The 12329-nt window shown below is 32.6% G+C and overlaps 1 protein-coding gene across 1 annotated transcript; it reads left to right on the forward strand.

Moving 5' to 3' along the window:
- The first annotated feature begins 8852 nt into the window (after nucleotides 1-8852).
- On the forward strand, nucleotides 8853-11104 carry LOC120249883 (protein ALTERED XYLOGLUCAN 4-like). Its single transcript, XM_039258579.1, has 3 exons — nucleotides 8853-8877; nucleotides 9499-9794; nucleotides 10565-11104. The coding sequence occupies exons 1-3, from the start codon at nucleotides 8853-8855 to the stop codon at nucleotides 11102-11104; spliced, it is 861 nt and encodes a 286-aa protein (XP_039114513.1).
- Nucleotides 11105-12329: the final 1225 nt, after the last annotated feature.

Consider the following 12329-nt stretch of genomic DNA (forward strand, 5'->3'; position numbering starts at 1 on the left):
TTTAACTAGACCAAAAGCCATGTTTGTTCTGATGACTTTTTGTTGTATTTCAAAACTCAGTGTTTCTTTTCAACACTATTGGCATCTGCTTCTAGAAATGATTTGTAAAACCTTTCGCTTTTATAAGTATACTTTTGATATTTAGGGGCCGTTTGGTTCGCGGTAATGTAGAAGGATTACCATGTGTTACGTGGTAATCTGAAAATATTACCACGTTTGGCATTGTATCAGTGGTAATCTGTATGGTAATATCACATTACCAACTTATAAATATTACTAAGAAAGTGGTAATCCTATTACCACCAAATTTGGTGTCTATCTTGGATTACCGTGGTAATCTTATAACTTTTTATATTTCAACAAATTGATTACCATGAAAACCAAAGTAATAAGAGTTCCCAACCAAACATGGTTATATTAAATTACCGCAATATTACCACCCATATAACATTCCCACTCATATTACCATGGTAATCTCGTTAAGTGATAATATGTCATTACCACGAACCAAACGGCCCCTTATGGTTATGAGAAAAGGGGTTTCATTTATGAATGCCATGTTCATCTGGATTATGGACATTGCAGTGTATTTAATATTAGTCAGTTTTATTATCTAAAGCAATGCTTCAATTAACTTCAAAAGCTTCACGTGTTTCTTGGCAATTGGACAGGAAATGTTTTTTAACATATTGGTATACCGGGATCGGAATACTTTATGAAAGTTTATGTACACTGTTATGCCTTTGACATTGGCTTTGTAGAAATAATGTTTATTTCCGATATTCGAATGCTTGTCCTAGATAAGGACCCTGTGTTATGATTTATACAGATTGTATTATTACTACATCTACATGAAGGTTTGGATGGTGACGGCGGGCTAAGGCCCGACTAGTGCAGTAGTGGGTCTCCAAGGGCCAGCCTTAGAGGTGGTGTGGTGGACCTGAGTGTTGATTTTTCCTGTTCAGGTGGGAGTGAAGAGCCCTGACTGGATGTTCATAGGGATCCCGAGGTCACCATACGAGACCGGTGGGCTAACGTCAAGGGTACGAAGACCTTGACGACTCTCAACTTAGTCCCGATGGCGGCTAATGTTAGGGAGTGTTTTTAGGCCATTGCTTATTTGATAGAGACGGAATTTCAGTATTTGAGAAAATCATATTTTTGTGCAATTGGTATATTCGAAGTGTGATCTCTGCATAGCATGTTGATGCTTTGTCTTTACTCGCGAAAACCTATATTTCGGTTTTTAAATACCAAGGTTTCATATCTTGTACTTGCGTTATGTTGCAAATGTGAAATGTTTCCAGTTCATTTATGTTATGGTAAAATGTGGTTATTGGATTGCATCGATTTGGTTTGATATTCTTTTAGATTTGTGCTAACCCATTCACTGAGTGACCTTGGTCACTTACCCCCTCCCCTCCCTTCCAGGTTTTAGTAGTTTGGGGCATCTTAGTGCTTGGAAATTTACATTTTGAGTCAAGTTTTATTTGTTTATTGCATGGTGTAATTTCAGTGGATCCACTAGTGTCCTTAACTCTGTGTTTGTGACTTGTATGTCTTTTGCAACTCGGATGACTTTCTGAGTGAAAGTTTTCCTTCCTTGTATCTTCGTCGTGGTTTTGTCATTTAGCAGGAATTTGTGAGCCTTGCGAGGACTCGAGGGATGAGTGGTGGGTGTCACTCCTTGGGTTGTCACGGCGGTTGTCACGTGGTAGCCCGCGGGTCGAGCATGACAGCCTTAGTGTTAGACAAGACCACCTAACTACAAATGAAGAACCCACATCTCCTTCGATAAACTCCTTGATTTCCGCATCATTAGGTTGCTCATCTACAGCCATTTATTTTTCTTCCTCCTCGAGATAGGTCGCATTAAGCAGAAGTACTTTCTTCCCGGCCGCCTTCTTGCATCCAAATAGCCTATAATCCACTTCTCCACAGCCAAAACACAGAAAGGTACCACTAGTAGCCTTGCTAGACGAATTTGTAATGTTGCCATTCTTGGTAAGTCCTTCTGTTTCAGCATGGTTCATGCCACTAGGATGCCTGCTGCTGCCACCACCACCACCAATAAAACTAGGGTTACTTCGCCACTGCTTCTCCATTTGTAGAGCCCTCTGGTGTGTTGTAGATACAGAAACAAGATCAAACATGTTAACTGTACCCTGAATCTATATCCTTAAACCTCTAATATATCGTGCTGCCAACTGATTCTTTGTCTCTTAGATCTTATTCTGTGCCATGAGTTGGTAAAATTTAGTGGTATAGTCATCCACCGGCTTGCTGCCATGCTTCAAATTCTCCAACCTTTAGTACATCAATCTTTGGAAGTTGTCAGGAAGAAATTGTGCACACAAATGCTTCTTTATCTTCTCCCATGTACAAATCTTCAGTTTTCCCAGCCTGCTTCGTGTCAATTTCAGTTACTGCCACCACGCAGTTGCTCAGTTCTGAAGTCTGGTAGCCACTAAAAGTACGTGTTTATCTTTCGGCAAGCCTTTGAACTCCAAAATTTCCTCCATAGTCACCACCCAATCAAGGAATTCCTCTGGTTGCAGGCCTCCATGGAATTTTGGAATTTTTGTGCTCATACCCGCCTCCCATCATCTCTGATCATACTCCACAGGACCCCTCCTATATCGAGTCACCTCTTTTCCTGGATCAATATTAGTTTGGGTGAAGTTTGGTACCTGATTGCCCATATGCACTGACCCATTATCCGGGTTTAGATGCTCTATTTGCTGATCCACCACCTGCTTCATTATCTATCCCAATTTCAGCTATAATTTTTGCTCCAATTGGGCCATGTCTCTTCTACAACGAACGAAGCTATAACACCAACTGACGCAGCGAATGAATACCAAGTTATGATAAGGTTGATGACTTGTTTAGTCTGAGAATGTCCAAGTAAAAAAAAAAAATTTAAACCTTGTTTAGTCTGAGAATACCCAGGGATTTTAGAGGTGAAAAAATCAAAAGAAACACTTTTATTTTATCCAAATCAACTACTGAACTTAGCTCAAGGGCGTACAATAAATAGACCAAGGAAAATCAGTAAAATAAACATTAAAAGAAGACAAATTGAAAATTCACCAAAAACGAAAAGTTTTAAATTCACAATAGAGAAATAAAAGATTTAACAAAATAAAGCTAATGCCCAAAACATAGTGTACAAATCCGAGATTCGTAGCCAAAGATATAACCAAATCAAATCTTTCTTAAAACGACAAAATCCCTATTTTCAAGGCCAATATGATGGAATTCAGCCAAAAACCGGCATGGCTCACAAGAAAAGCTAGTGATTTGTGCTCGTTGACCCGTTTTCCATCAAATGGGACCCTCAAAACACCAAAACTCCACTACTCAGAAAATTACCAAGGGGGATGTCCCATTTTCCCAAAAATGCACAGGCTAACTCCTCAATACGCCCCACATCAAAACTTCTCTAGTACCTTCCATGTCCAAGCTTCAATATTCATAGTTTAATGAATTTCTCGTAGCAATCCAAATAAATATTCGTGTGTTTAAGGAGAAAAGAGGTTGGTCAAATCATCTTAGATTTGTTAGTTCATTGTTTTAGATCTTTTAGGGTTAAGTTCTCTCTAATGGGATATGATGACAAGAAGAATGAATAGAGTTGGAGCCATGCATGGTTACATATAGAGGTGTTAGGAATTATAAATTGCATGGTTTGACCTTTGAACTAGCAAAATATTGCACTTTGAATTTTTAAAGTGTTATTGATGGAATTTGGAAAAAAATGTAAAAACTTGAAAGTTGTAGTATTTTTAGTTTAACTAAAACACTTATAAAATTTTGTATTATTGGTGTACCTTTGAACTCTCAAATGCTTTTTTATTTAACCTCCAAAACAATGTAGTTATATATATAACCCCAAAAGTTTCATTATATACTATTATAGTTAACCAATTTAATATACAGATAAGAAATAAACATTTTTATTATTAAAAAAATAATATTTAATATCTATTAAAGGGGAAAAGGCCTATATCCCAACAAGTTTTGAAACAATTTCTTGGCCCTTTCTACTTTCTCAATACCATATAAATTCCTAGTTAAAAACAATGCTTCATTCCTCCCTAAGTTTTTTTAAATTTACCATTTTACTCCTATAACATTTATTATTATTTTTTTCCTTTTTTTCATTTTCTCAACTCACCATGGCAATCGGACTCAAGTAGGGCTAAGCAAGCACAATTAGTGTCATGCTTCGAACCTCGCCCGATTGAACTCGATCACGTAACAAACAAAGAATGAGGCCCATAAGTAGAAAAATATAACAAACCGATAAATTTACAGAATTACAGACTTCAAGAAGTACAACACAATCCAGTGGATACGTAAAGTCAAAAAAATACAAAAACACGGATCTAGAATAAACAAAATACAACCAATCGATTTTTGCAACAAAAAAGGACATCATCCACTGGCAGCCTTTTTAGACCACACCAGTCTACCACTCTTGATATGAAAAAAGATTTAAAATAATTTTATGATATTACTTGCCCAATTTCACTGTAAAACATTTAGGATCAACAGAATTTAAAAATCTCAATTTCAAATATCTATAATAATAAGAGTTCAAACTTAGATTAAACAAAACTTAATTAAATGCAAAATAAATGGTCCATCATAGAGGTATAGTTTCAAAATAATATCATTGTCCAAAAAATATTGTAACTAAAGGAATACCATATTTCAAAAGTTGTCAACTAAGAGAATGTCTCTAAGCATAGTTATTTTCCAATTATAATAAACCAGAAATTTAGAAGTGTAATTCAAAAATACACCAAATTTTCGAAATAATATAAGTCTTCAAATTTACTATAAATATTAGAGGTCATTAATTTATCCTTGGTAACCATAACCAAAATATCATAAGTTATTTGTTTACTCACTCTCAGTGATAGAATACTGAAAAACAAAGGTCTTTTATTTACCCTCAGTGACCCAAGACTAAGTATCAGAGGTTGTTATTATTTCACCGATGGACAGGTGTGAAACTACAGTTTTTGCAGACAAGATCAGTCTTTAACCCCCATTAATAGGGTTTAGCACAGCTCATTTGGAGACAAAAATGTTCAAACAAATCTCAAAATCAATGTACAGAAATATCCACAAGGTTTTACAAATTTCCATACAAAAAGAAATACAGAATTCCTAATCCACTTTGAAGAAAATAAACCAATATTTTCAAAATAAGTAATTGGGTATACATCTAAATCAATATAGAAAAGTGAATAATTGAATAAATACAAGACTAATAAATAAGGAATAATGATTAAAAGAATATATGGGGACTTAAACCAAAGAAAATCATAATATGATCATATGGAATGAAATACCAGATAAACAAGTAATTAGTTAAAGAATAAATCAGTAAATAAATAAATAAAAAATCTTGAAAGGTCTCCAAACAGAGAAAGTTTGAGTAAATCTAGATTATATAACTCTTCAACAACTGTTTTTGTATCGTTGAGGTTTAAATAAATAAATAAACAATCTTAAAAGGTCTCCAAATAGAGAAAGTTTGAGTAAATCTAGATTGTATAGCTCTTCAATAACTATTTTTGTATGGTTGAGGTTGTGTGTGTGTGTTTTGGTTTATAATCTTAAAAAGTCTCCAAATAGAGAAAGTTTGAGTAAATTTGGATTATTTATTGTTTCACTTGTTGTTTAAAGTATCACAAGTTTACGTTATAAAAATGGTTTGATTAGGTTGAGTTTAGAGGACTAAATAGTATTGTGGACTCGTCCTTTTTGTTTTTCTTTTCTCAACTTAAGCATTTGTTTTCTTCCCTTTAGAATCCCTTCCAACCAGAGAAAGCCCCCATTTTAATTCATTTCTATTCCTTATCTCCACATACCTTCACCTTTATCTTATTCCAAGCAAAAACCTTGAATTTTATCCCATGAATTCCTCACCTTTATTGGCTGCTATTGTTGCCAATTACAGCTCCAAAATAAAGCTAAAACCGGCCCTTCCTCCTTTATTCTAGACTTGGTTGTGGGAACCCAAGACAACCCTTCTTTGCAATTTTTTCAACTATAAAAAAACTTAAGGCTAGCTGGTTCCTAGCTTGATGTATCTAACACGGTAAGTTTCCTCCATTAGTGATGTTTTGATTAAATTCCTGCAGTACTCTGGTATGGCAAAACTTGGCGTTTGTTATAGATGTTGCCAAAACTTCCTGCAGTACTCTAGTATGCCAAAACTTGATTCAATCCTTTCTAATTTTTTTCCCATTGTTGCCATTATTTGGATTGGTTAGTTCGAGCTTTGAAATGTTTGTTCATATGTGATTTTTTTTGGAATGTTGACTGAAGATTGGATGAGAATAAAAGAGGAAGAGCATGGGGTTTATACTGACGTACCAAATCCTAGAAAATATTCAGTTGATCTACAGCAGCATGCTACATACATAGTGTTGGGATCAATGATTAAAAGTTGCAGTTGCTGGTGTGGAAAGGCTGCTGATGGGGAGGATAAGAAAAGCTACCAAGCACGTGAAGAATAACAAGACTCGGTCATACATATTACCTAGTCTTTTGGTTTTTTTTTTTTAAATTTTTAGTATTAGTTGTGATATGCTATTATCCATTGGATAAGTATTTATTATCATCTAAAAATAATGAGAATAGTTGTATTAAATTTGAGCCATTGAATAAACAATTGTAGTTCCAATTTCTTTTGCAAAATGATCCTTATGTTTTTTCATTATTTTTATTCTCTTTCTTTTTCTTAAAACCCAACATTTGGTATCCAAGCTATTAGATCTAAAGGACCTGTGAATGATCAACATGGCTACTACCAATACGTCCGCTCTTTCACCTCCAGTTTTCAATGTTGAAAATTATCAAGTTTGGGCCATCAAAATGAAAGCTTATTTGAAGGGGCTTGGTTTGTAGCAATCAATTGAAGATGAGAGAAGCATACAACCTTTGGGAGACAATCTGACACTCAATCAAATAAGGGCTCATGCAGAGGAAGAATCAAAAGCTCCAAGGGCCTTATCCTTTATTCATACAGCTATTCAGAATCAATTTTCACAAGAATTATGACTTGTGAAACAATCAAGGAAACTTGGGATTCGCTACAAGAACTATATCAAGGTAATGACAAAACAAGATGAATGCAGTGCACTAAATCTCAAAAAGGGACTTTGAGATTCTGCATGAAATAAAAAGAGACCATACAAGCTTACTTTGACAGGTTGACGACAGTGGTGAATAAAATCAGGTTGATGGGAAAAAGAGCTACTTGATAGTAGAGTTGTGGAAAAAGGTGTTTGTAAGTTTCCTTCGAACGATTTGAGGCAAAAAATTTCATCTCTAGAAGATTCAAGAGATATTAGTCAAATTAATTTGCCGAATCTAATCAATGCTTTTACAAGCAGCAGGAAAAAGACAAAGTATGAGAGAGGAAGGAGTAGAACAGAAAGTTGAGGAAGCATATCTAGCCAAAAGTTCATCTTTAAAAGGAAAACACGCCTATGCGACCATTGCAAAAAGCCAGGCCATGGAGAGAAAAACTATTGGCACAAAGGAAAACCTCAATGTTTCAAGTGCAAAATTTGGACATTTATAGTTAAATTGCAGATTTAAGGATGAAGAATATGCAAATTTGGTAAAAGAGACCAAAGAAGAAGTTTTTTTTTTAAGTCAGTTGTGAAAAGTGTATCTAGCGAAGAGCAGTGTTTCACGAGTTTTAGAGATGTGGAGAGAAGTGCTCCATGATGTTTGAAGTTTGGAGAGAAGTGCTCCAAAACAAATCTAAAAATTTTGAAGTTAAGAATTGTGCAGCTTTGAATCAAAGGGGAATGTTAGGAGTGATTAAAAGCTGCAGTTGCTGATGTGGAAAGGCTGTTGATGTGGAAGATAAGAAAAGCTATCAAGCACGTGAAGAATAACAAGACTCGGTCATATTTATTACCTAATCTTTTAGATAATTTTTAAGTGTTAGTTGTGATATGCTATTATCCATTGGATAAGTCTCTATTATCATTGATAAGTATTAAATATGAACCATTTGAATAAACAATTGTAGTTTCAATATTTTTGCAAAAATGGTCCTTATATTTTTCATTATTTTTATCCTCTTTTTAAAACCCAACACACAGGACTCTCATCATGCCTTAATAGTTACTGGCTGGTGTCTTGTTATATTAAATGGTATTGAGCACATGTATGGAATGTTGTACTAGAGTATATCATTTAGTGTTGTGTTATTGAATTTATTTTTTAATATATGTATGTTTTTAGTTCTCAGTTAAAGTAGTGAAGAAGATAATTTTCAGAGTGAATTCTCTATGTATTCAATTGCTCATTTCCTCATCTCATTTAAATAAATAATAAATAATTTCTATGTAACTAGTATAGTTTTTACTTTGTACTCTTTGAAAAGCTTAAGAGTTAGAACCAAATTAGAAAGCATTATAGATAAGGTGGCAAAAATTTACTATACTTCCCACATCACATTAATTGGTTAAAAGAAAAGGTAACCTACTTCATTAATCCTAATTAACAAATAACTTCATACAATTCTCAGACTATTAGTTAACTTACCTTGTTAATTGTTCTCTAACTCCCTTCTTGCTCAACTTAACTTCCATTTTTTCTAGTAACAACAATGAAGATGACATCCTCATCCTCTTCTTTGGCATCCAAAAACACTCCCAATATGTTCAAGAGTTCGAAACAAAGTAAAAAAGAGCTCCTCTTCTTTTGTTCATTGTTTATCACCGGAGGGATCATCATCTTGTGCCCCTCTTTTTATTCAAAACACTTCCTTCTCTCGGTAAAAAGAAAGTTTCAATGAGACTCTTTCAGATATGATACTGAAACATCCTTCAAATGGTAAGTAGGTATATGTTTTTTTACAACTTTGTTTGGATTTTCTTTTATAAAATATACAGTTTTAATATTTTTCTTAAAAGCCATAAACTTAAGGTCTATTTTACTTGAGATTTTCTATGCAAAATCACTTAATTTATATTAAGAACCCCTAGTTTATATTATATTTAAAATACCCCTTGCAGAATAGTTGAATGTTTTTGAACTAGCATGTTGTCATTCTTAGGACCTACCATGTGCTTCTAAAGAGTGTTTAGAGTAGTTCAAGGAGCAAAAATCTAACTTTAACTTGTTAATACAATAAAAATTTTAACACAAAAACTTCTTATATAATGTTTTTTTTTGTTACCATCATTATTTATAGCAGTTCATTAATTTGATATTTTATTTCCCTTCCAAGTCAAAGATCGAAGATTAAAATATCTCTCAATAGTTGAGGGTTTGATTCCACGGCTTGTCACATTTAAAACACAAAAACACTTATACTAAAAAAACACTTTTAAAAACTATCAATAGCATTAATTTAAAAAAAACACATGCTAGAATACTTCTCCATAAGCAGAGCACATCCAATTAATCATTGTGAGACTGTTATCTCTTGTACTAATTATGTTTGATCTTCAGTGGGTGCATTTAAAGAGGATTGTGATTATTCAAAAGGAAAATGGGTATGGGATACAGAAAGGAACATATACAACTCTAGTGAGTGGATTTGCCCCACAAGGCCAACAGGATACAACTGTGAAATGAATGGGAAGGACCTTGAATATTTGAATTGGAGATGGAAACCAGATGGTTGTGAGCTTCCTAAGTTTGAACCTTATAGCTTTCTTAACATCATCAGAGGAAAGACACTTGCCTTTGTTGGAGACTCTCTTTCCTTGAATCAACTGAATTCACTCCTTTGTCTTGTATCTCAGGTATGCTTACTATTTTTTTTTTGTTGCCATATATAGACTAAATAACTAAATGAATAATTGTGCATAAGTTCATATGAAATCATATTAATTTATTTTATTCTAAACATTGTAAGTAAGCAAAACCATTATATGCATCTTGATCCAATTGCACATTAATTTGTAGACATAAATTCGAGCAAACTTTCATTATAACACAACAAGAAACAATCAAGTATTACAAAACATAATTCTAATTCAAGAATTTACATTTAATATTGAGTAGTGAGACTGCTAAAATATTCAATAGATTAATTAATAGATAGATTGTTCCTTTCTTTCAAATAATAAAAAAAAATTATATAGATCTAGACCGAGAATAAAATAATAAATAATATTAAAACAATAATAAAGTAATAACTTTAAAAACAATTAATCAAGAGTCTTCTTTACACCTCATGTTGTCATGTCTCATCACACATAATGTGATCATTATTGACCTTCATAAGAAATTTAATTTCCATCTTATTATTGCAGGTGGAGAAACCAATAGAAATATTGGATGAAATGATAGAGGGAAAATTCTTCACATGGTCCTTCCCACTCCATGATACAAAACTTAATTTTGTATGGTCAAGATTCCTTGTGGAAAGCAAAAACAAATAGTAGAAAAAGGAGAGCCAATAGATGTATATGAAGTGCAACTAGATAAGATCAACACAATGTTTGCAAACCTACTTCCCAAGTTCCATTACATTGTAATATCAAGTGGCAATTGGTGGTTCTCCAAAAAGATATACTTGTATGAAGGTGGCAAACTCATAGGGTGCATAAACTGTAAAGATGAGAAAAAACTAACAAAACATGAGACAAAGTTTGGATTGCAGAAGGCATTCAAAACAGTGTTCCAATACATAAGCAAGTGTGAAGAGTGCAAGGAGTTGTTCACTTTGTTGAGGACTTACTCACCTTCACACTTTGAGAAGGGTTCATGGTTTGATGGAGGGTATTGCAGAAGGAGTCATCCTTTGGAGAATGAGGAGAATGCTAAACAAAAGTTGAGGTCTCAATGGAAAACTTGTGAGGAGTTTAGAGAAGTTCAGTTAGAAGAGTTGGGAAGAGTAAGAAGGAATGAAGAAGGTGGAAGGAAAAGGTATGGAGTTGTGGATGTTAGTAGAGCATCAATGCTGAGGGTTGATGCACATCCTGGTTTTTATTATAGCAATTTGGTGGGGAGAAATGTTACTGATTGTTTGCATTGGTGCATGCCAGGGCCTCCTGATATGTGGAATGAGATTTTATTGGAAATTCTCAAGAAAGATTCTATTAATTAATATTAATGTTATATGGTTGTTTTTAATATCCATCTTTGTACTACAATTATACATATCTTGTTAGAGTATTTTGACTTGAATTTTTGTTTGATCTACTCCAAAAAATCGCAATGCAACATATGCAGTGCAACTTTAATTATGAGCATTTTTGAGAGTCTAGTGATAGAGATCAAGACAACAAATATATTTTACATCTTATATCCCGCCATTGATTTGGGTCTGCATATATGAATTTTGTTATATTATTTTTTTCCATGAGCACACATAATAAATCGACATATTTGAGATTTTACAAGTGTTTCTTTAGCGGCCACCCTAAATATATCTCATTTATATATTTTTTAACAAAATAATTTATTTTACTACCATAGTTTATTTTTGAAATTTCCCAACATTCTTGTTTCTATTTATATATATTTTTATGGGAAAAAAATTATTGGTGTTTCCATTTATTTTTAGTAAAAATATTTAATTTTTTTATCTATATTGGTGAAATGAGATTTTATTGGAAGATAATAAAAGGAATTTTTTTTTTCAATAATATTAGTGTTATACAGCTATAGAAATGTTTTTCTTAATAAAATTATACATATGGAAATGCGGACAAACTTCTCACTGAGGAGAAATATCCCAACTTTTTATTTTGAAGATAATATCTCATTACAGTTTGAAGTATATATTTCAATAATATTAACATTATATAGCTATTTTCCACGCTCGTATTAATAGTCCTATATATATATATATACACAGACTATGCTTGGGTTTTGAATTTTTAGTTTTTTATGGATTTTTTTTTGTTTATCTTAATAAATATTTAATTAATGATTTAAAGTTGATTTAAAAATGTGGGTGGAGTCTGATGAAGAATATTATGTTGTCAAGTTTAAGAATAAAGTGGTAATGTGTTATTAAGATAAATAGATTTTATATGCTTTAGTGTTTTAAAAATAATTAAGAATTATATTTAGGTTTTTTAAAATTTAATTAAAAATATTTATTTAAAAAAATTAGTTTTTTATATGAATAAAAGGACATAGAATATAAACCGTATTGAACATTAAAAAATTATAAAAATAAACTTAAAACTTTACTGAATTTTTGTTTTTTTTTAATCTCTTGGATTTTATATTTTTTTTCTTTTTGAAGCCTGTTGGTTGTTTATTTTAAAATATATAGATATATATATATATATATATATATATATATATATATATATATATAT

The sequence above is a fragment of the Dioscorea cayenensis genome, chromosome 3, assembly GCF_009730915.1.
Source record: "Dioscorea cayenensis subsp. rotundata cultivar TDr96_F1 chromosome 3, TDr96_F1_v2_PseudoChromosome.rev07_lg8_w22 25.fasta, whole genome shotgun sequence".
Classification (NCBI taxonomy): domain Eukaryota; kingdom Viridiplantae; phylum Streptophyta; class Magnoliopsida; order Dioscoreales; family Dioscoreaceae; genus Dioscorea; species Dioscorea cayenensis.

Excerpts from the sequence above, each read along its gene's own strand:
- LOC120249883 (XM_039258579.1), top strand. The coding sequence starts at position 8,853 with ATGATACTGAAACATCCTTCAAATG. Across the intron at positions 8,878-9,498 it reads ACTGAAACATCCTTCAAATG|TGGGTGCATTTAAAGAGGAT; the intron begins GTAAGTAGGTAT and ends TTTGATCTTCAG. Across the intron at positions 9,795-10,564 it reads TCCTTTGTCTTGTATCTCAG|ATATACTTGTATGAAGGTGG; the intron begins GTATGCTTACTA and ends TTCTCCAAAAAG.